At 39.0% G+C, this 25,142-nt stretch overlaps 1 protein-coding gene across 1 annotated transcript in view; it reads left to right on the plus strand.

Moving 5' to 3' along the window:
• The window catches only part of myom3 (myomesin 3), an 88,700-nt gene extending 64,940 nt beyond the window's left edge, over positions 1-23,760 (plus strand). The window contains exons 20-37 of the mRNA XM_037676814.1: positions 1,918-2,099; positions 2,305-2,419; positions 3,034-3,190; positions 5,343-5,449; positions 5,738-5,782; positions 5,932-6,068; positions 11,184-11,328; positions 13,522-13,581; positions 14,181-14,248; positions 18,206-18,316; positions 18,536-18,623; positions 18,753-18,791; positions 18,991-19,096; positions 22,718-22,881; positions 22,967-23,003; positions 23,192-23,214; positions 23,307-23,362; positions 23,444-23,760. Coding sequence (XP_037532742.1) covers positions 1,918-2,099; positions 2,305-2,419; positions 3,034-3,190; positions 5,343-5,449; positions 5,738-5,782; positions 5,932-6,068; positions 11,184-11,328; positions 13,522-13,581; positions 14,181-14,248; positions 18,206-18,316; positions 18,536-18,623; positions 18,753-18,791; positions 18,991-19,096; positions 22,718-22,881; positions 22,967-23,003; positions 23,192-23,214; positions 23,307-23,362; positions 23,444-23,713 — 1,910 coding nt within the window. The 3' untranslated portion in view covers positions 23,714-23,760. The remainder of the gene's footprint in view (positions 1-1,917; positions 2,100-2,304; positions 2,420-3,033; positions 3,191-5,342; positions 5,450-5,737; positions 5,783-5,931; positions 6,069-11,183; positions 11,329-13,521; positions 13,582-14,180; positions 14,249-18,205; positions 18,317-18,535; positions 18,624-18,752; positions 18,792-18,990; positions 19,097-22,717; positions 22,882-22,966; positions 23,004-23,191; positions 23,215-23,306; positions 23,363-23,443) is intronic.
• The last annotated feature ends 1,382 nt before the right edge of the window (positions 23,761-25,142 follow it).

Consider the following 25,142-nt stretch of genomic DNA (forward strand, 5'->3'; position numbering starts at 1 on the left):
ATATATATATATATATATATATATATATATACATATATATATGTATATATATATTACACCTATACCTATCTACCGCAACTACCCATCAACCTACCTATTTACCTACCTACCGACTGACCTAACTATAGACCTACTATCCGATCGACCTACCAATCTACCGACCGACCTATTTACCATAACTACCCATCAACCTACTTATTTACCTATCTACCTACTAACCGACCTACCGACCTACCTACTAACTGGCCTGCCAACCGACCGACCTACCTACCTACTAACTGACCTACCAACCGACTGACCGACCTACCTACTAACTGACCTACCAACCGACCTACTGACTGACCAACCTACTGACTGACCAACCTACTGACTGACTGACCTACCGACAAACCAACCGACAAACCAACCGATCTACTAATCTACCGACTGACCTACCGACCGACTGATCTACCGACCAACCTACCTAATAACCTACTTACCGACCTACCGACCGACCAACCAGGCATGACTAGGTTCCTAAACTTAAAGGATTATCTTGTTTTTCGTTTTGTTTTTTGTTACAAAAATGTTTTTTAAAAGTATTTGAGATATGAACTTTAGGCATTTTATCACTTCCTTCCTCTCATATCATTTATCCTAATTTCTTTTGTTGAATCTATGAAAAATACCAAAGATAGTTTGGCAAACGTAAATTAGTATTTTAGTTTATTACCTGAAAACGACATCAGTTGTTGCCAAAGTGGTGGTTGGGACCCCGCTATGGGTCGCAAAACAACGTGAGGGGTCTAAAGATATTTACCAGAAATTTAAAACAATCTAAAGACAAATGCTAACAGCGCAGGTTTTTACTATAACTGATTTTTTTTTTAATGCAGACATAAATGTGTAAAAATATATAAATATTGTTGGTGTATACTTGTATTTACTGTTTGTACACCTCAACCAGCAATAATTAGAGACACCAATCTGATGCAGTGATTTTGTAGATCAGAACCTGCAAAGTTTAGGATCAACTGAAGGCTGGTGCATCTTTTAGGTCTTAGCTGCAGGTTTTTCTCCCTTCTTTGGTAGTTTTTAGACCTGAATCATCTTTTTTTCCTCCTCCAATTGTCCACATTATTCAGTTTTATGCTCAACATGCCGTGGTAAGATCTAAAAACTGGACAATCTTTGAAAAAGCAGCTAAAGTAAAAAAAAACAAAAAAAAAACTGAAAGACATTCAGAAGCCTGAAGAACCATCAAGACCACTTTTGAAGGATTAGAAGAAAACGTCACTCCTTGGAAGCAAAGTAGAACAAACTTTTACTGCTTCCTTTAATTCATGTCATATAAGAAAAATTTAATCTGAGGGAGAGATAAATCCTGAGAGTGTTCCTGCCTATTGAACAATTTCTAAAAAGTTTATAAAACTCGATCACAGATGATTGTTAAAATCACATCTTTTCCCTCAGTATACAGATAAATAAATGAATGTTAAAAAAATTTAATTATTTCAAATAACGGTGAGATATTCCCCCTTACTTGTTGAGTGAAAGCTACATATTTATTTTTATTTTTGAAAAACAACCATACTCACCAGTTTCTTTTTCTTTTTTACTATCTAGCAGCTTAATAAAAAAAACATTAACTCTGCGTGACCACTCACATCTGTATTTTCTACCATTTAATATAGAAAATGCAGACGGTGTCACTAAAATTGGCGAGCAGCTCATTAATCAAGGCAAATGGGCTTCCCTGTGTGCCATTAATAATTTAAAAGTGACTAAAAATCATTGTCCAGATTGACTTCCACGCGCTGCCTCCGAGTCAATCTAGGTAGATTAGGAGAAGCCTCGTTTAGTCGTGCTCTTCGTGATGTCGTGTTCTGTTGGTCCGGAGGTGCAAACTGTTGTTTTTTCAGCTCTTCTGATCCGCAGGTTGCCCTTACGACCTGGAGTTCAGGGAGGTGAGAGACGGCGCCCTGGTGCTCGTATGGGTGGCCCCTCTGTATGAGGGTCGTGGTCCGGCCACTGGCTATTTGCTGGAGATCAGCCAGGGTGATCAGTCAGACAGCTGGACCGCACTGAACAAAAAGCCAATCTCAGAGACGCATTATAAGGTGAGGGAAGCAACGAAGCAGCTCAGGATTTGATCATCATCTGATTTAATGGAGCAAAGATTACACAGTTTATAAAGCAGGAGTGTAATTTTATTATTCTAGACTCCACCTGGCAGAGACTTCCGAGTGTCTCTGAATGTTTAAATCATACACTGAATTATTTGGGCGACTGGTTAATATTTGATGTGCTTCTTCTGGCATCCAGGTGTCGGGCCTTCAGACGGGTCAGACCTACCGTCTTCGTGTGGCGGCGGTTAATGAGGCTGGAGCGGGTCCAGCTTCTCTGCCCTCGGAGCCGGTCACAGCTCAGACCCGACCAGGTCAGGCCGCAGAACCAACATTACAGATACAGGTCAAACTCTGTGATGAAAAAGTTGGGTGGGTGTGTGTGTGGGTGGGTGGGTGGGTGCAGACACATTGCTTTTTGTTGTTTGTTTGTTTGTTTGTTTTCTGTCAGTAAACGACAAGTTTTATTTCATTCAAAAGACATATTTTATCATTTTGTCTGTTAAACAAGGAGTCAAGAAATTAACAGATTAAAAAGCTGAAAGAAAAGGGAAAATTAGTGGTCTGACATTGGTTAGCTCTAGCTCCTTTTCTTTTATTCCACCAAAAAAAAAAAAAAAATTGCAATGAAAGCATGAATTATTCCTTAAAAAGCCGTGACAACTTTTACATTATAAAACACGTGCACCAACAAAGAAAATACTCTTAAAAACTATACATGTGGCTGTCAGAATATAGATAAAAATTATGCTGTATTAAAGCAATATTCATGTAATTAAAATTATTTTGACAACCCTAACTACAAATCCATTAGACAACGTGTTTTTAAGGTCTTAATGGATGATAAAACTTTAACAAATAATACGTTTTTTTAAAGGTTCTCTGTTTAAGTGAAATCCGTGAGACTCGATGTCTTCTTTGTTGTCAGGAACCAGAGACATTGAGATCGGTGTGGACGATGACGGGTTTATATTTTTGGGCTTCGAGGCTGTTGAGATGAACGATGAGAGCGAGTTCCTCTGGAGCAGAAATTACACCGAACCCATAGATGCCAAGAAGACAAAGACTGAAACCAAACAGAACAGGTGGGTCCTTCATGTGCAGCAGTGTCTGATGTTGTCTATCAGCTTTAATTTAGACTTTAATCATTCTTAATCTGATAACTTCTCTTTGGTTTTTACTGGTCTCATTTCTTATTTTGTCCAGAAGTGATCAAACACAGAAAAATGCTTGAAACCAACCAACACGTTGATTATTTGTTGTTATACACTTTGCAGCTTTTCCTCACTGAGATTCCAGTTCTCATACGAGTTCAGTCATTTAAAGCTTGTAAAACTAAATAATCTGTCTGTTCTGTAAAAAAATGCAGATTATCTTTCTAAATGAATTCAACACATTTTTTCCACCTCATGTACCACATGCGATCCGAATAAAGTCACCTTGAGCAATTTGCTAAGCTGAAACTGGCTTGTTAAAGCTGAAAGAAGCAGAATGTTAAGTAAAATATAGAAAGCAGTTAGTAAGAAAGTAAAGTAAAGTAAGAAAAGGCTAGCTAAAATATCCTGATGCATGCTCAATAAATATTAGCTAGCTAAAATATTAAAAAGGAAGATAAAAGCAGGAGACTAGCTTATTTTTTTTCTCTCGCTTGCTCTGGTACGAGGCGCACACTTTCTCTTCCCTCTCCCTGTTCTCCTCCTGCTTTTTTTGCTCTCTGTCTGCACATCGGAGCTCCTATTTTTCTTCCGAAATGAAAACTACTGTTATGGATCTCACCAAATGGACTTTCGGCGCAAATGACAAAATCTTTTCAACAAAGTGACAGGGTCCTGGAAAACCCTCATTTCTGCTCAGACGACACGCATGCAGCTGGATATATCTCTGGGGAAGTGGGATGTGATGTGTTTATCTCTGCTGTCGATCAAGGACGCCAAAATTGCATATAATTGGATTTTTGATAACAGGTTTCCTGTTTTTGGAATTGTCTGTTTCGTGGTTTATAAACATACACAGAAGACAGTTGCAGCTAATCTGGCATGGGCAGGCTGCTGTCTATGTGAAGGTTGGTTTGTGCTTTGAGGACTCAAAATCAGCTGATTCACGAGCTAAACCGTAAGATGGAAGTGATTTGAATTGCAGGCCACCTGCAGCTTTGGGACTCATCAGCATGAAACAACTTTGAAGAGGCTCATAAGCACGGGCCAGTAGAATGCACCCTAATCTCGTCATTTCAGATCTTGAAAATATCAGTAAGACTCAAGCCAACAATTTTCAGTCAGGTCATCTGGACAGTTTCTTTTTTTTTTTTTGTGCTGAAACGTTTCACCTTCCATCCAGAAGGCTTCATCAGTCAAGGAAACACACAACACAAAACTGATTCTTCTCCTAACAGCTTACTCCAAAGTGGAACAAACCAGTTATGTTGGTGGTAAGATGGTCTCTTTGGCAAGCCCCCTCCTCCGGTGCCAGCCCTCTTCCTCGTCGACAGTAAGACTCAAGGTTGGCAAGAAAAATAGTCTGCCTGAATAAATCAACAATTGTGGCTTATCTGAATCTGACTCCTGGAAAACAGGCCGATATAGCAATTTCTCCTGGGAAATGTGTAAACTAAGGAAAAGCTTTGTCTATCGCAAACAGGAAAAAAAAAACAGAGGATTGAATAGAAAAAAAATCTAATATGTATATCTAAATGGGGGATTTTATTTTACATAAAGTAAACTATTTTAAAAAGTATAAATGTTCCAAACATCAAAAGTGACAGCAGCCATGGACGGATATATGAACGATTAAAATAGCTCAACGTATGCAGCAGTAGGTAGATTATCAAAACAGGACAGCAGAGCGAGTCAGCATTCGCTTCACAATCATTGAGCGGCGGCTGTGGCTGAGTGGTTAGAGCAGTCGTCCTCCAGTGCAAAAGCTGGGGGTTCGATTCCACCAGCAGTCACATGCCAAAGTGTCCCTGAGCAAGACATTGAACCGCTCATTGCCTCTGATGTGTATCGGTGTATGAATGAGATCTAGAGCACTGATTATTCTTTGTATAGATCTAGTAGAGTTCTGTATGAATGGGTAACTGAGGGCACAGATTGTAGTGTAAAGAGCTTTGAGTATTTTGATAAGATAGAAAGGCGTTATATAAGTACAGTCCATTTACCATTTCTTATTGAAACCCCGACGGCAGTTCAACAACAAGAAGCTCGGCAAACATCTGTCGCTTTTTTAATTGTCTGTCAGGTCCGTTCTCACCTTCACAGACCCGTCCGAGGAGGATCTGGGTCTGTATACGGTGGAGCTGAGTGACACGCCGCAGATATCGTCCAGCTACGATTTCACCGCTGAAGGTAAAACCCTCACGTGTAAAACTTGTCATCCTAAACGGTATGTAAGGCTTACAGTAAACGTCAGTCCTAAAGGAGGGAAAAACAGGATTTCAGTGGGATTTGTGACACCAGCGCAAATCTGCAGTGTTTTATTGGAGGGATTAACGAGTTTTCCTCTAAAGCTGCCACTTCAACAAGGTCACCTGCTCACCTGTGCGTGTTTTCAATCAACTCTCCTGCCCGCTGATATTCTGACAACATAACAGTCAGGACAAAATGTTCATTCTGCTTCTTTCTTTTGTTTTACAGACCTTGAACGTCTGAAAGAACTCAGCTGGCAAGTCAGAAATCCCTGTATGTACCTCTGTCGTGACGTAATCACATCTGGTTTTGACTGACTGACACATCTGACTGGTTTTGTGTTCGTGGTGGCTTTTGTACCTGGCACCTGTGCAGATTTGACGCGAGCTAGCCTGTTTGTCGTTAATCTCCTCTCCTTGCAGTGATTGCTCTGAAGTCGGCCTGGCAGGTGGAGGTTTCTGAGAAAGGCGGAGTGCGTCTTTGGCTTCAGACCGAGAGCCTGAGTGAATCTGCTGAGCTCCGCCTCGTCTGCAACGACCGGGAAATCTCCAGCACTCCTGTAGGTTATCCAAAAAAAACCAACTCCTAAACACTTCAGGAAGGTGACGTGCAGTCAGCAAGCAACAGACAAAAACATTTTGTTGGGATTTTTGGGGCTTCATACTTGATCCTTTCTTAATCTGTTGGTAACTTTTGGGATAGATCACGCTTAATTCACCCATCACAAAAAGAGTTACAGTCATTATCTGGTGTATTTTTGTATAAAAAAATGTGTTTTTTTAAGTTAAAAGTTTGCCTCATTAATTTAGAAACTTGTTTTGGGGCGAAAGTTAAAGTGGTTTATTGTTTTTGCTCCTATTTGTAACGTTCGTAGCAATACCCAGAGATAAGGACTGACGAGAACAGATTCCAAGACTCGATTAAGTGTTTATTCACAAATTGATGAAAGTCGTCAAACGTGTATGGGGAGGGGCTGGAACCAGTAGGGATTGGAGTCAGTTGTAGGAACATCCAATGGTTCCAGGGCGAGGAAGGAAGATGTCTGATTATGGTTCCAAGTAGGAGACAGTCAAGTGGTAGGAAGGTGAAGAAGCAGATGAGGAAGCACAGGAGAGCTTGAGGTCCACAGGGGAAAATCCCAGAAACAGGTGGGCGGCAGAGATAATGCTAAGCATGAAGGAACATAAGGTAAGTAATCATTTATCTCAATCACAAGTAAAGGGACAGAAACACAAGTACCACTGGCAGGTAATGCTCCAGCACTGACTGGATGTCCTCTGCAGCCTTTTATGATCCTGCAGCTCATCAAGGTCCACAGGTGTGGCTGATTGGTGCTCTCATGTGGCTGCAGGAAGCTGGCAGAGCAGAACTCCCACACTGTTGACATTCATTTCCAGCAAATCTAAATAAAAGTGGAAAATTTTAGAATTAGGAAAATGTATGTAAATATACACACATAACATACCGTACTTGCCGCTGTACACGTTGCACCACCGTATAAGTCACATCAGTTCAAATATGTCTAATAAAGTGGAAAAAAACATAAATAAGTCACTTCGCCGTATAAGTTGCATCTGTTATGCGTCACCGCTGACCACCCGAAAATGTGGGCCGGTGTTGTGCCAAAAATCGACTGGCTGCCAAATGGCGGCTGCGGAAGCGTACACGGGATGACTTTAACAAGAATTTAATAAGATTAACACTTAAAAACAATTGTTTGTTTGTTTGAAATTATAGGAAAGATGTGTCTCAGTTGAACAACAAAGTCCATGCTCAATAATCCAGGTATAAAATCCAACATTTTTCAGTCAGGTCATCTGGACAGTTTCTTTTTTTGTGCTGAAACGTTTCGCCTTCGATCCGGAAGGCTTCATCAGTCAAGGAAAGTAATGATAAGTTGTAATAAGTTGACCAACTTATCACCAACATAACTGATTTGTTCCACTTTGGAGTAAGCTGTTGGGGGAAGAATCAGTTTTGTGTTGTGTTGTGTGTTTCCTTGACTGATGAAGCCTTCCGGATCGAAGGCGAAACGTTTCAGCGCAAAAAAAGAAACTGTCCAGATGACCTGACTGAAAAATGTCTCAGTTGAACTTTAACTTAATAAATGCACTTTAATGGTCAAATCAGCTGCATTTTGCCTGGGCAGTGCAGCAAATTGCAGCTGATTTGATGTTTGCTCCAGGAGTTCTGGCTCGAGGCGAAGGTGGTTGTATGGCAAGCCAAGTGTCTCATTAATAGCCAGTTTTAAACACTTGGCTTGCCATATTGCTCGACTGCCCTCTCACGGCTGAAAATGGTAGTATTCAATATTTTCCATATCAGAATGAATTAAATCATCAGCTCTCAGCCAAAACTTGAGTTACAAATATGGGAGGAAAACATATATTAGTCACTTAGGTGTATAAGTCGCAAGACTTGCATATTTATGCAAAAAGGTGTGTATACAGCAAAAAATAAGGTATATACTTTAAGTACAACATACAGCCTTCAAAAAGCATGGCTTCTTCAAATTTACTTACATTCTACACATTTTTCATGCTGATGTCTAATTTATTGACAGTATTCAACACATTTTATACAATTAAATTTAAGAGATGTGCTTTACAACAATAAAAATAGAGTAAATGCAAAAATAAAATGTTTTAAAATGTGGAATTATTCTATCAATGTTTTTATAAAATATTTGAAATTAACATTGTGTACATTTCTAACTTTTATCAAATTTACATTAAAAAAAACCTCTCAAAACTGCTGCTTTACATACTTTTTTCAACTAAATTGAATTTTTGACCTATTTGAAGCGATGCTCAGTCGTGAAGAAACGAGTTTAGTCCAGATGTGCACATTTTTACTGCATGATTTTCTACACAGTAATTATTTATTTGAATGCCAAAATACTGAAGGTAGTTTTAGGCAATATTTATTGTAGTAATTACAGAGGAACCAGCATCTCTGTATCCTGAACGTGTCCAGGCTTGTAAATCATCAGTGTGTGGACATCTGTCTTCATGACACCTCAGTGTGAATCCAAAACAGGAATTAATGGTTTAGCAAACATCCTACAAAGCAGGAAATGGGTGCTGTCAGCAGAGATGAGGAGCAGGTGTGTAAAGCAGCAGAAAGAAACAGAACTGAGTTAATCTGAGGAAGTCTGGATGATGGGAGGATCACCTGAGGAGGAGGAGACGTAATGCACCTCTGGAAAATGTGTCACATTTGGTTCGATGACCGTGAGAGACGCGAGTAAACAGTTTGAGCAAACTTCTCCTGAACCAACAATATTCAAGACTTTAAATCATCCAGTAAAAGAACAGGTGGAATTGTGGTTTCAATTAAGTGGTAGATGTTTGTAGAAGCAATTAAAATCCTGGTATTCCTGGAAAGAATTCATATCGCCCGCCACCTTTCATGCCAGTTTTAGACCAAGATCATCTTGTGCTGAGAACTCACAGAGTTCTTGTCGATTATTTTTTTGTCAAAATATATAAAAATGTAAAAGAATAAGCACATTCTGATCATTTTGCAAGATGTGATGCTCAGAATATGATTTGTGAATGACTTGCAGCTACTACCACATCAAATTTTAGGTTTCCATCTCCATTGTAGAGCTTCATCTCCTGGAGGACCCCAAGGCCAGAGAGAGTATACAGTCCCTCCTGCAAGTTCTGGGTCTGGCCCAAGGTGTTTTCCTAATGGGACATGCCCAAAAAAAACTCGAAACAGAGGGAGCATCCTAATTAGATGTCCAAACCACCTCAACTGATACCTTTCAATGTGATCGAGCTGCAGCTCTACTCTGAGCTCCCCCCAGGTGATGGAGCTCCTCACCTTAAGGCTGAGCCACCCTACAAAGGAAGCTCTTTTCGACTGCTTGCATCCAGGATCTCATTATTTGGTCATGATCCAAACCTCATGATCATAGGTGAATGTTAGAACCTAGACAGACCAGGAAATCCAGACGACTCAACTCTTTCTTCACTACAGCCAACCGAAGCAACGCCCTCATTACTGATGAGGCCCCGATTTGTCAATCCATGTCCTGCTACGTCCTACCATCACTTGTGACATCAATTCCCAGATACTTGATCTCCTCCGCCTGAGTCAAAGACCTTCCCACCCAGATGAAGAATCTCACCCATTTCTGGTTGGGCACCACGGCTTCGAATTGAGGAGCTGACTTTGAGGACATTATCTGTAAAACTGACTGAGTTATGAACATTTTTCGTGTTTTAAAGTTAGTTGGTTTTGACAACCAACTTTAATCAAGTTGTAAATACACATCCACCAATCATCAAAGTTCATGCTCAATAAAAACATCCAGCAATGTTAAGTCAGGTTCGCTGGATGGTTTCTTTTTGTTGTAATGTTTCATCTTTCATCCAAAGGACTTCATCAGTCCGAGGAGCCACAAGAAACTCAGTCTTATAAGCAGCACCTTCACATAGTGGGTCAACCAGTTTGATGGTGCTAAGATGGTTTCTGGAGTCCGCCCTCTCCCCCACCGACACGTCTGAGGAAGCCATAGCCAAAGTGGTTCAAAATATCCAACATCCCTTAATGTGGCTCCTCGGACTGACAAAGTCATTTGGACGAAAGACGAAACGTTTCAACAAAACAAAACCATCCAGAGGACCTGACTTAACTTTGTTGGATCCACCAATCACTTTCTGCAAATTTCATAAAAGTCCATCCAGTAGTTCCTGAGATATTTTGGAAACAAAAAGGCAAAAACATAATTGCGCTCTCATTGCCTTTCGGTGGTGAGCAATGATAAATTAGTCGACGGTTTCTTTTGAAAACCTGTAAAACCTGTTGGCACTGAACGTATCAGAGGAGGCTGCAGCTGTTTGCATCAACAACATCAACAACAAAACAGAAACACTTTCACCTTATTGCACACAAATGCTGTTTTACTTTGCAAACACAAAATATGAAACATAAATGATATTGTCAGCCACTTTAAAATGGAATGTGAGCCAAGATGACCCCCCCAAAAATGGAACATCACAATCATCAAGGAACACAAACTGCAAGTGAACAAACATATTTTGCATAAATATACGATATGAGAACAAATTCAAAATAATCAGCGCCGCCGTCTGGGTTATTGAACCATGCTGCACCGAGGTGGCCACGGGGAAAACACTGAGCACGACGCAGAATATTTATTACAGTTTCACAACTTTGTCTGCTCCGTGTCGTGTCTTTGGTCCGTGTTGATGTTTGTGTGCAACTGCTTTACATTCAGCAGCTTCCAGTTGCGTTTCACTTTCATTTATTCCATTATTTCCCAATATCAGAGCTCCATCTATTGATTATGCATTATTCCTAAATGATCACAGCTGAGGTTTGCAAATTCAAAAGCCATTTAGTTGATTAGAGCCCTTGGGCTTGCCGTACATCACAAATCACAGCCACCACGAGGCCTTTCAACATGCACGAAGTACATTCAACCTGATGAATATATGCCATGAAAATGAGCCGAAGGTCTGCTGCTTCCTTTGTGCAGCTGCCTGTTGGTGTGTTTGCATGTTTTCGAAAACAGAAATATTAGATTTGCAGAGCGCAGATGTTACTTCAGACTCTTTGCGCTCTGATTTACGACATCTCCTGTGGGATCATCTGTCTGCTGATGAGCTGCTCTCAGAAACGTTTGTGTGCTCTTTTGCAGCACCGTAAGATCAACTTCGACAAGGCCAAAGGTCTGGTGGAGATACTGTTTGATCAGCTCTCTGAGGACGACGAGGGCTCGTACACGGCTCAGCTGAGGGACGGACGCGCCAAGAACCAGTGCACTTTGGTCTTTGTGGATCAAAGTACGTCGTCTAATCATTTCTGCCACGAGATTCTCATGTTTTCAGTCAAATGTATCACAGTCAGAGAGCAACTTTAATTTGTCAGATTAAAAGAAAATTTAACATGTTTGGAAAAATGCTTTAAAAATGTGAAAAACTGTATTTTTTGTAAAAAATGTGATGTGAATCTTGTGGGCTGAATGACTGCTAAAGTTTGTTGAAGCTAAAACTGAGTTTTTAAAGCACAACATGAGCTAAAGCAAGCCCAACACAAAACTAAACTAATTAAAACAAGCTGAACACAAATTGAACTAGAAAAATGCAAGCTAAAACAAACACAACACAAGCTAAAATGTGAAGAACACAAGCTAAACCAGCAGAACACAAGCTAAATCGAGCACAACACAAAATGAAGCTAGAAAAACACAAACTAAAACAAGCGGAACACAAGCTAAAACCAGCAGAACACAAGCTAAAGTTCGCACGACATAAGCTAAAATGGAAAGAACACAAGCTAAAACCAGCAGAACACAAGTTGAACTAGAAAAATGCAAGCTAAAACGAGCACAACACAAGCTAAAATGGGAAGAACACAAGCTAAAACCAGTAGAACACAAACTAAATCGAGCACAACACAAAATGAAACTAGAAATCTGAACAAACCATCAAACAATAAGAACACAAGCCGAAATAATCAAAACAGTGAAAAGCTAAAATTATCAAAGCAGTAGCAAAAGCTTAAACCAGCTTAACAGTACCTAAAAGCTAAATGTAGCTAAACAGAGGTTGAACGATAAAACAAATGAACTGTAGCTAAAAGCTAAAATTAGTTGCAAATAGTACAAACTAGCAGAACAATAGCTAATAGCTAAAATAAGCTAAACAGTACCTAAAAGCTAAATGTAGCTAAACAATAGATAAATGCTAAAACAAATAAACTGTAACTAAAAGCTAAAATTAGCAGGAGTTGCAAATAGTCCAAACTAGCAGAACAATTGCTAATAGCTAAAATAAGCTAAACAGTACCTAAAAGCTAAATGTGGCTAAACAGAGGTTGAACTATAAAACAAATGAACTGTAGCTAAAAGCTAAAATTAGTTGCAAATAGTACAAACTAGTAGAACAATAGCTAATAGCTAAAATAAGCTAAACAGTACCTAAACTTAGCTAACCTAAACTAAAAGCTAAAACAAAAAAGACTAGATTTTTTTTTTATTAATCTTTTATTTTACCAGGAGAGAGGGAAAACTCAAGAAATTAAAAATCTCAATGGTGCTGGCAACAAAACTTAAAGTTTCATAAAACAAACTTTAACAATAACATTTAACATTGACACACACACAAAAATAAAAATAAAAAACTTTAATTATCAAAACAAGGAACATTTAAATAAAAATAAATATTAAATATTTTCTTTAAAAGGCGCAGCTGCATAACTTTACATATGAGATAAAACAACCTGATGGGTTTTAAAAGATAGTAAAAGGCTGAAGCCTGCACAACATTAGCTAAAAACTAAAACAAGTAACATTGTCGCTAGAATTAGTAAACAACAGGCAAAAGCTTAAACAAGAAAAACGGTAGCTAAAAGCTAAAATTAGCAAAACTGAAGCAAAAAGCTTAAACCAATAGGACAATAGCTAAAATTTAAAGCAGACGGAAAAGTAACTAAAAGCAAAATCTATCGAAAAACAGTAGCTAAAAGCTAAAGCCAGCAGAGTTTAAACTGGATGCTAAAAGTAACAGGACAAAACTCGAGCAGGTTTGCTGAAGCAGATTTCAAAGGGAACACGTGACTTTTTGAGAAATATTATTTCAAATACATTTAATAAATAATAATAAATAAATAAATTTAAATATTTAGAAAAGTATAAAAGTTACAAAAATCCAAAGGCATAGCACTTTATTCCAAGTTAAGCTGCACGTACTCATGTATGAATCGTTTAAATAGTAAAAGAATACAAAGTCGATTAAAAGTTTCAAAAAATCTACAAAGTATAAACAGGAAAACAACAGTGCTGACTCAGCATTAATATATTAAATAAACTGAAAACTCATCAAAAACTTCTGCGACTAGAGAAATAATCTTAATACAAATTGATTAAATTCACACTTTTTGCCTTTTTCGTTGTAAAGATTCAAGAGTTCTGATAACCTGAGTGGTTTGTTGATGTTTGGGTTTATTTACACAGTTTGATGTTTGTGTCTTGTTAGAGTTTCGTGACACGCTGGCCTTGGCTGACACAAATCGACGAGACAAACAGAGAAAAACAGGTTAGATATCCACATGCATTAAAATAAACTAATAACAAATTAACAAATATTCTGATAAACATTCATTAATCATAACAAACGATTGAAATGATTCCAATTATGTCGGATACGGTGAGTTCTTTTGCTATTTTACGTTGAGTACTTGATATTTTTGTTAATCTTAGTGTTTAATTAAAAAAAAAAAACATAAATTAACCATCTGACTCAGATTTTGTAAAATGTTAGTATACATAAATAAACATTTAAAGCTTTGTGCTGACCTGTTTTCATCTGTTTTCTGTGTTTGAAGACCAACATCCCAGAGTTTCTCACGCCACATTTTCTATTTAAATACACACTTAAAATGCAAAAAACACATTTTTGTTCAAGCATCTATACAAAACAAGTCTGAATAAATGTGTTTTACCTGCATCAAAAACTCCAACAGGTCAAGTTGTATTTTCCTCACTTACCGGTTCTCTTGCTTTTCAAAATGCCATAATTGGACTTGATAATTTTCATAAATATTTGTATTTTATCTATGGTTTATTCTGACAGAACTGCTTAATGTTTACTGTTTTTGTGGCCCAGCTTTATAATCATTTGTTGTGTTTCCCAAGGACCTTATTTCCAGAAATATCTGACATGGAGCGTGAATGAAGACTGTGAGTTAATTATAAAGTGCAAGGTACTTCTATATTTACATGCAGCACACCCATTAAAACGACAAAACACGACTTAATATCAGTATTTGAATAATTTATGTTGTTAAGTGTTGGAGGAATATATTCTCTCTTAACGTTCTTAAATAAAAAAAAAACACACACTTGATGGCAGGAGATTTTTAACCAGCATTTTACTTGCAAGGACTCATTCAAGACAGATTACATACAGTACATTCATAATGCATGAAACATGTCGTGAATGAGCATCAAATGGAGTTTGCTGCAGACTTTTATACAGCAGCAGAGTCCAGCAGGCGATGCCAGCTGCAGTCAGATGCATAGACCTGATCCATGACCATCGGCTAGTCGGCCTCCAGACGGAGAATGTTTCGGGCATGTTCTCGTGGCGTCAACACCAGTGAGGCACTGCGAGTCGGCCTTTCTGACGACGACCTTATGGCGCATTTCAACATCCCTCCTGGGTGGGGTCAGGAATAAGGAGTGAAACATTTTGAAAAAATAAAATAAAAAGATTTGTATCAAAACGTCTCTTAAATTAAATTAAAGGAACCTGGACAAGGCCACAAAATAAAACAAGAGCAGTAAGAATGCACTGCTTTGCCAAGACTGAATAAAATGTCCCACATCTGGATGTGAAACTGAACCACCAAATTTAAAATGCTTCATTAAATTTGATCTGAAACGGGAGTACAGAAGTCCTTTGATTATCGCGGGGGTTACGTTCCAGACACCCTCGCAATAAGTGAAAAACTACAAAGTAGAAACGCTATATTTTATTTGTTTTTGTATTTATATACATTTTAAGGCTTTATATACCCTTCCCACACTCTTGCAATGTTCTAAACTCTTAAACCTACGTCATTTTAACAACATGTACTGTACAGTAGCTACTGCAAAATTTTATATGAGGTACTCACCAGTCTTGGTCCAGTCTTGGTCCAGTTCTGGTCCGGTTCTGATCAGCTCTCTGCAGCACCAGATGCTTTTAGAGAGAGCCAGACCTTCGGAGAGCCAGAACAAAACCACACAATGGTCCCGATCGAGTCCAAATAATCCAGAGGGCTCAGGATGAAAAATGTCCGGGTGAGCGCCAGAGAAGACATCGGACTTCCAAGCAACGCCTCCCTGCTCGAGAGGCTTCATGGGCCGACAAGCAGCACTCAGACCGACCGATGAGGCTGGAAGTATGGTCCAGTTCTGATCAGCTCTCTGCATCCACTGAGCCCCAAAGTCACTATGAGTAAGGACCAAACTTTTTAATCTGGTTCAGATCAAATCAAAACTTTCCCTCTATTTTGGCAGCTGGAAGCAGTGTTGACTTCTGGGTAATGTAGTTCTTTTGGACTGGTGATACAATATAGGCTTACTGAAAGAAAACTACAAAATGGCGGCGCCTGTCCCAAGTATTTTGTTTTTCATTAACTTTTCATCTGTACCGTCCCAATCACGTGAGTATTATTAAAGTTGTCAATCACTGAAAAAATGCAAAAGAGCGAATCCACAAAAGTCGAACCGCGAAGTAGCGAGGGACTACTGTATTGTAGTTGAGTTGCAGGAGGAAGATCTGGTATTTCTGTTGTTAATCAAGAAGAAGTGCTATATTTTAAATATGTCATAGAAAGACCAGCAGTGTTTCCAACAGACAGTGAGGGAACGTAGCTCTACGTTGTCTGGTTGAGGTGCACTCCCTCCCCATCAGCATAGTCACAGAGAGTGACGTGTGTCTCCACGCTGTCTCCTCCGTGCACCAAAAACTGTGCCTTCTGCCTCCACGAGGTCTTGATCTTCATGAGATTTATTTGACTATCTATGTTTTGCTGGAACAGTTGTAAAGATGGCTGTATTTCCTAACAGCTTCAGCCAGAAGTGAAAGAGCAGCTCACTGCAGCCGCTTTTCTACACAAACACGCCCGTGAAGTTTTGACCAGTCAACCAATACTTGGCACAGTATTGGAGGTTGTGCACAGAACGGGTTTACAAGGGTGATGCAAGAAGAAAAAGATGCAATTTTAGTCGTGCAACACAACAAAACGCTTCTCATGAAGTATAAGCCAGCCTTAAGAGGAAAGTTGTATAAAAACCTCAGTTTGATGTTTGTTTTGAGACAAACTCATGACTGACAACTTAAAAATGTTCTGCGAGGGTTTGTTTCCTCTCACACTGATTTCTGTATCATCTCTTCTCTCCATGGGCTCCAGGTTGTCCAAAAATGCATAAATAAACGTATTGCCGGGGTAAAAAGACACAAACACATCACCCCCGAGCCCTACTTTCACATTCATTTTAAAACCAGCCGTCCTCCTCAACACATCTCAGATCTGATTTGTACACTTTTATTTCAGGTCCAGACACTAAGTCCTTCTAAGACTTTCTGGTCACAGTTTGTGACAAAATAAAATCAGACATTTTCCTGAACCCTTATCTTTGTGATTATTTTTCCCAACTAAACTCGGGCACAATAAATCTTTAACTACCTTCAAATTACCGTACTTGCCACTGTATACGTCGCAACCAGTCCAAATACACTGCTTGGCCAAAAAAAAGAGTCACCACCAAAATAAAAAGGTCACACTAATATTTCGTTGGACCACCTTTAGCTTTGATTATGGCATGCATTCACTGTGGCATTGTTTCAATAAGCTTCTGCAATGTCACAAGATCTATTTCCATCCAGTGTTGCATTATTTTTTCACCAAGATCTTGCATTGATGACTAGACACTAGACATGATGGGTGCATCACTTCACCTGCCTCTCTTCTTACCCTGATGCGCCCATCACTCTGGAACAGGGTCAATCTGGACTCATCAGACCACATGACCTTCTTCCATTGCTCCAGAGTCCAATCTTTATGCTCCTTAGAAAACTGAAGCCTTTTTTTCCAGTTAGCCTCACTGATTAGTGGTTCTCTTAAGGCTACACAGCTGTTCAGTCCCAATCCCTTGAGTTTCCTTCACATTGTGCGTGTGGAAATGATCTTACTTTCACTATTAAACAGAGCCCTGAGTGCTACTGTTGTTTTTCTTCGATTTGATTTCACCAAACGTTTAAGTGATCGCCGATCACGATCGTTCAGGATTTTTTTTCCGGCCACATTTCTTCCTCGAAGACAATGGGTCCCCACTATCCTTCCAGTTTTTAATAATGTGTTGGACAGTTTTTAACTCAATTTTAGTAGTTTCTTCAATCTCCTTAGATGTTTTCTCTGCTTGATGCCAATGATTTGACCCTTCTCACACAGACCGACATCTTTTCCACGACCACATGATGCGTCTTTCAACATGGTTGTTTAAGAAATGGGAAGCAACTCATTGCACCAGTTGGGGTTAAATAACTTGTTGCCATGCAGTAATTATCCAATAGGAGGCTCGTATCTATTTGCTTAGTTAAATCCAGGTGGCAACTTTTTTTTTCCGCCTGGGCGGCACGAGGAAACCCAGCTGATTTGACGTTTGCTTCAAGAGTTCCAGAGCGAGACGAAGGTGGCTTAGTATGGCAAGCCAAGTGTCTCATTAATAGCCACTTTTACCTATTAATGAGACACTTGGCTTGCCATATATTTCGAGTGCCCTCTAGTGGCTGAAAATGGTAGTGTTCAATATTTTCCATGTCAGAATGAATGAAATCTTTAGATCTCAGACAAAATTTGGGTTATAAATATGGAGAATAAAACATATATTAGTCGCTTCTGTTTATAAGTTGCAGGACTTGCAAATTTATGCAAAAGGATGTGACTTAGCAAAAAATATGGTAATTAATTCTTAAAACGTTCCTGTTTGGGAGAAGTTTTGACAACACTTTTTAATCTTATTTTCTTGTGAACTAATTAATCTGAATTTATTTCATCCCTTCTTGAAAAAAAAAATGTAAATAAATACATATGAACTAAATCTAACCAATCGAGAAGAGGGATGAAGCGGTAGATGTTTTGGTTTTAGATGTGCTTTAAATCTCTCCACAGGTGACAAACACAAAGAAGGACACAACTCTGAAGTGGTTCAAGGACAAGGTGGAAATGAAGGCGTTCGTTTATGATCAGACATCTGGAATCAGCTCTGTCTCCATCCCTCAGGTCAGTTTTCAAATGGGTTTATTTCAGCATTTATTACCAGCCGATGGTGTAAATATGTGCAAACAAAAATGTTTCAGTAAACACAGTAATGTTTAAAAGATTTCACACATAGAAGGTTCACCTTAAAATTAGTTTTGGGGTTAATCTAACCAGTAGATTAAAGGGTATTTATTATTCTCTAGAAAAGTAAATATATTAATTAGGATTATTTTGCCTCAGGTTACAAAGAAAGACGCCGGCTCGTACAGAGCTGTGGTGTCAGACAACAGAGGCGAGGACGTCAGCACTTTAGAGTTACTGGATGACGGTGAGTAAATGACTCAATGACACTTTATTCGTTTTAATACAAATTAGGGAATTGTTTTAGTGACAGATTCCCAGCAGCAGTATAATAAGCTCTCTGAAGTCTTAATTTCTATGTATTTTTTATTTTCAGAGTATGACAAGCTTCTCCAGCTGCTGAGTGAACAATGTGGTGAGTTATATTTATCTAGAGGGACATTATTGTGCAGTGTGGTGAGTTTAATACACCAGAAAAACACTGATTCATTGTGGAATGTTTTATGTGTTGCTTTCCTTTGGTTAGAAAAATAAGATAAGTTTTGAATTGCGTTGCAAAATGAAGTATACGAAAACACGGGCATGAAGTAACGAAGAGTCCTGATTGTCTGCAGCTCTGTCAGCTGGTCCCCTGAGGATGGAGAGCACGGCTGACGGCTTCAGGCTCTACAGCTCACTCAAATACTACATCAGCTGCCTGAAGACAAGCTGGTTCTTGAAGTGAGTCCATCTCAACTGTCGGGTTTTGCTCTGTTCATTTTAAACAATGTTGTTGCTTTTTTATTATTTACGTGCTTTGTGCTGGTGTGACTTTGGGAGGGACTTCTCCCCGTCATTGCAAGATAAACAAAATATACATTTTGGAAATATCCAGAAATATATTGTTTTAATCCGATAAAATGTTCTAAACACACCACCCACTTAGACTAGCTTTAATGAAGCCTGCAGAACTTAATGTTCTACTTTGTAGATACGTTTCTGAACACTTAATCCATAGAATACGTTTGGATTTTTATAATGATGGAAAGGAGATGTACGTATAAACAGAAGGCTCCATTAGATTATTTTAATGCAACTTGTTTTCCCAGAGTTTCCTCTATTACTGGTTTAAAATTGTGTAAAAAATATTTCTGTAAAAGATTGCAGCTTCCTTTTAAATAAGGCTGATGGCACCATCTGCTGGAAAATTTGAAGATAAGACCTGAAAAAACAGAACTAACAATATTAAACTGGAAAAAAGTTCATCTTCTCGATAAAAATAGAGTTTGAACGTTGAGCACCGAAGCTGAAGAACCTCAAGCTGAAATGTTCAATCGTGCTGCGCAAAACTAAAACTAGTATCTAAAATATAAAAACTGAGGCTAAAAGTTACAATTAGCAAAACAGTAGCTGATAAATAAAAAATGGAAAAACAAGAACTAAAAGATAAAGTTTGTAAAACTAAAGCTAAAAGTTTAAAAATTGCACTTCTGAAGCTATATGCTAAAATGAAATTAGCAAAACAATAGCATTTTATACAATATAATAATACAATACAATACAACTTTATTTATAAAGCACTTTAAGAACAACACTGTTGGCCTTATGTACCAAAACTGTGCAAAAAAAAGCTTAATAAAGCAATATATAGCAAAACAGTAGCTTAAAAACCATAATAATCAAAATGTTGCTAAAAGTAGCTAAAAAGGATTAATAATACCTAAAAGTAAAGCAGTAGATAAAAGGTAAAAGTAGCAAAATAGTACATAAACACTAAAATAATCAAAACTTTCCTAAAAGTAGCTAAAAGCTGAAGCACAAAAATGATAAAAGTATCAAAACAATAGCCAAAAGCTTAAAGGAGTAAAATTATACCTAAAAGTAGCAAAACAATAAAGAAAAGCTAAAAGTAGCACACAAAAAAAAGTATAGCTTCAAGCTAAAATTAGCTAAATGATAGTGAAAAGTGCTAAAAACTAGCTAACAAAAATAATCTAAACAGTAGATAAGAGTAGAAAGTAGCATAAGACGTTAAATAGAAAAAGATTTCTTTGAAATCTTCTTTAACACACTGGTTGAAGTGGATTTCAATGAGAACAATGTTTAAAGAGAATAGAAGAGATCTTGGTGTGTTGGGATTTTTTTATCCATCCATCCATTATCTTTACCCGCTTATTCCATTTTGGGTCACGGGGGTCGCTGGTGCCCATGTCCAGCAATCACTGTGCGAGGGGCGGGGTACACCCTGGACGGGTCGCAAGTCCATCACAGGGACACATAGAGACAAACGAGACAAACAACCATTCACTCTCTCACTCACACCTAGGGACAATTTAGAGTTACCAATCAGCCTAACATGCATGTTTTTGGTCTGTGGGAGGAAACCGGAGTACCCAGAGAAAACCCACGCATGCACGGAGAGAACATGCAAACTCCACCCAGAAAGGCCCCTGGACCGGGGTTTGAACCAAGGACCTGCTCGCTGAGAGGCAGCAGCTCTACCAGTTGCGCCACCATGCTGCCCCAAGATTTTTTTTAAAGAAACGTAAATATTTTGAAAATTAAAACTTACAAAGACCAAATGGTATAGCATATTTCCTAATTGAGCTGAATGTTTTGAAATATAAATGTGGAAAAAATTGCACAACGAGTTCAGAGCCAAAATAAAAAAATAAATAAACATTGGAAAAAAAGAACATTATAATTAATGTGAATGCTGATGCTGCATTCACTCAATAACAATGAACAAATCTGATTCTGAACCATTTCTCTGCACAAAAATGCTCAAAGTTTTTCCACTACTAAATAAAGAATCTACATGTTTGTCTAAAACTAGCCACTAGGGAGCACAAGCCAGTGTGTCTCTGGTTCTGGTCCCAAGCCCAGGTAAATGGTGAGGGTTGTGTCAGGAAAGGCATCCAGCGTAAAACACTTAGCTAAAATCAATATGCGAGTTCATCTAAACAACACCATACCAGATTAGTCGAGGCCCAAATTAACGACGGCCACCAATGTTGTTGACAAACAGGGTGCCGGCAGAAATTGTGCTACTGTTAGTCAAAGACCACGAGGAGGGAAATGTAGTGAGGGTGAAGTCTGGAAAGCTCTGAAAAGAATAAAGAAGGGGAACCTGATGACATGCAGTACCAGTGGATGCTTGGAAATGTCTTGGAGAGATGGCAGTGAGGTTTTTGACTCAAATATTCATTGGCATATATGAGGGTGAGAAAATGCCTGAGGAATGGAGAAGACGTGTGCTGGTGCCCATTTTTAAGAACAAGGGTGATCTACAGAGTTATATATATAGAGAGAGGGGAATAAAGTTGAAGAGCCACACGATGAAGAACTGGAAGAGAGTTGGGGAAGCTAGAGTTAGATGAGAAATGACCGTGAGCAGCAGTATGGTTTCATGCCAAGAAAGAGCACCACAGATATCATCTTTGCTTCGAGGATGCTGATGGAGAAGTGCAGAGAAGGTCAGAAAGAACTCCATCGTGTCTTTTTGGATTGAGAAAAAAGCATTTGACAGGGTGTCATTTAAGAGAGGAGGTATGGTGTTGTATGAGGAAATCTGGTGAAGTATGTTAGACTGGTACAGGACATGTATGAGGACAGCAGGACAGTGGTGAGATGTGCTGTAAGAGTGACAGATAGCTTCAAGGTGGAGGTGGGAGTGCATCAAAGATCGGCTCTGAGCCCCTTCTTGTTTGCTCTGGAAAAAGCATATGACAGGGTGCTGAGGTGTGTTATTGCATGAGGAAAGCTGGCAGAGAAGTTTGTTAGACTGGTAAAGGACATGTTTGAGGACAGCAAGACTGTGGTGAGACTAGCTAGGTTGTATGTTCTGGAGACAGTGGCACTGCCAAAAAGACAGAAGAAAGAACTGGACGTAGCTGAAATTAAAATGTCAAGGATCTCTTTAGGACTGACAAGGATGGATAAGATTAGGAATGAGATCATCAGAGGTACAGCACAAGTTGAACAACTGGGAGATAAAGTTAGAGAGGCCAGACCGACACGGTTTGGACGACAGTGGGTATATTGGTAGAAGGATGTTAGAAACGCAGCTGCCAAGAAAAAGACAAAGCGGAGATATATGGATGCAGTTAGAGAGGACATGGAGATAGTTGGAGTGAGGACAGAGGAGGCAGAGGACAGAGTGAGATGAAGGAGGACTCACTGTGGCGAACCCTGAAGAGGGAAAAAACGAAAGAAGAAGGTTGTCTAAAATCTCCTCATTGCATTTAATTATAACGATAAGGGAAAGGGGACTGATCCAAAACAAATATTCATGGCTTTTTTTCTGGATCCATTACAACAAGCAGAGCAACTGTTTATCTGTGCATCATCCTGTTCCTGTAGAGAGAAGAGGATTGATCAGGAGGCCAGGACCAAGCCTGGCAGCAGCATGCAGAAAGTGTGGATTGAAATCTCAAACCCAACAGAGAACGATAAAGGCAAATACATCTTAGAAATGTGTGACGGCACAGAGACGCACAAACGACATTTTGAACTGTCTGGAGACGGTGAGTGGAAACAACTCTGGTACAAAACATAAAAAGACTGAATGGTTTGATGTTTGTTTTTTTATCTTCATTGTCATCATGACAGTTTTTGCTGAAGCTTTGCTGGAGCACCAGAGGTTGAAGTAAGTTCTGAGATGTGTGTTTTCATATCTTGCATGATTTGCTGCACCGCTAACAAAAAGACTGATGAATTCAAAACAAGTTACAAAGTGATCTATAAAGTACCTGCTTCGCAATACGTATAAAAAAATACATTATTGTGCTACACTGTCATGTTGCATTAACTTTAGCTTTTGATTTCAACCCTCAGGCAACTGGCCATTGCTGAGAAAAGTGAGTCTTGTGCTGATACATTTGAGTTAATAAAAATAAAAATAAACTATTCTGGATCTCACCTTAGTCATTGTTCCCGGTTCTCCCCACAGATCAAGCCAAAGTAACCAAAGGTCTTCCTGATGTTGTAGCCATCATGGAAGGCAAGGTACGACACTGTCAAAGATCAGCCATAGTTGTAACAGTTTAATGCGTGCGTCTTCATTGTTCCTCTTCCTTCTCTCTTCAGTCTCTGTGTCTCACCTGCTTCATTGATGGCGACCCAGCCCCAGAGATCTTCTGGCTTCATAACGACAAGGAGATCCTCGATCAGACTCAGTTCACCATCACAAAGGAGCCCAAGCGCAGCGCCATCACCATCAACAAGGTCAACACAGAAGATTCTGGAAAGTACAGCATTTTTGTGCGCAACAAATACGGGTCTGAATCGGTTGACGTGACCGTGAGCGTCTACAAGCAGGGAGAGCAACCTCCAGCTAACGCAGTGGAGATGGGTTAAGACTGCAAATAAGAGTCAAAAGTTCAGTTTTAATGAGGATTTAAATTGAGATAGTTGACCAAGATTAAGTTTTTATTTATTGAAATTAAATGCACATTAGATGCACAAAACTAAATTAATTTTTCCTCCTCCAAGTCATACCACTATGCTGGTGTAGCTTTATGCTAACAGAAGCTAGCGTAGCATGATTAGCTTGAAACTGCAACATTTTATCAGCTAAGAAGATAACTTTATTTTTGTTTTCTTTCCGAAATGGTGTAGCTGTGTTGGTTTTGATTTTATTTGGATCATTAGATTTAATGAATCTGTTGTGATTTGTTTGGCGTTCTTCGTTCTTGCTCATTTCTTTCCTTTGTAGATTTCAGACCTGTCAGTTAGTTTTGTCTGCTGCTTAATAAAGTTTACTTAGTTTGGATGTTTCTTTGAAATATAAAGCTTGTGGGAGGAGTCAGAGCTCAGACAGGTGACTCCACAACCAATGAGCTGAGTGGATCAGAAGATGACAGGAAATGAGAGGACAAAATAAAAGTCTGGCCTTTCCCTGGCTTGGCATCACTGAGAGTCCAAGTGTGAGGTTTTCAAAATAAAAGCCCCTCTTACCGAAATAAAAGCTGTCACACAGATCAAAAAAAGTCTGATTTGTGAAGAACCTGAGCAGGTGGTCATGTGGTGTAAGATCCAAGCCCGCCTCATTAGAACCTGTATGACGCAGCAGGTTCTGAACAACGTGTTTGGGTTTCATCAGAACGAGCATGGTGCAAGTTCTGATGCTGGTGGTGGTTACGGTGCCATCACACGACTCCCTTCAAACACACATTTTCTGTGGGTCAACAGAACCAGTACCACTTGTAGTCTACCTCCACAGGTGTCAACACCTTTGTTAACAGACTGATTTGTGAAACCCAGTTAGACAGTCAGTGTCTTACCTGCAGAGTTCTCAGTTTATTTGCGTTGGAAACGACTCAGACCCAGATGTGTTTGGATCCATGAAATACGGTTTTCCTGAGGTCAGCATTTCAGAACACAGAACCGCTAATGTCACGCTCTGTGGTGGGTCCAGGTTACTATTTTTTCCCATATATGTTTTATCAGCTAGAGGAATAGCATTGTTTTTGTTTGTTAGTTTTCTTCACAAAAAAATGAAGTTGCTGTGTTGATTTTATTTGGATTATTGGATTTAATAAAGTTTTTTTTTTTTACATTTCTTTAGTCTTGCTAACTTTTCTATTCAAGTCAGTTCGGTTTATTTATTGAGCGTCAAGTCACAACAGAAGTTATCTCAGGGCACTGAACAAATACATCCACATGCATAAAAATTAAATTAGTAACATTTATCTAATGTAGGTTCTATCATTGAAGATTCAGATTAATTTAGCTCTGATGCTATTTACCAATTTTTTTTAAAGGAATGTAAAACAGCAGCATTTTA

The sequence above is a fragment of the Nematolebias whitei genome, chromosome 5 (genome assembly GCF_014905685.2).
Source record: "Nematolebias whitei isolate Nwh7 chromosome 5, NemWhi1, whole genome shotgun sequence".
Classification (NCBI taxonomy): domain Eukaryota; kingdom Metazoa; phylum Chordata; class Actinopteri; order Cyprinodontiformes; family Rivulidae; genus Nematolebias; species Nematolebias whitei.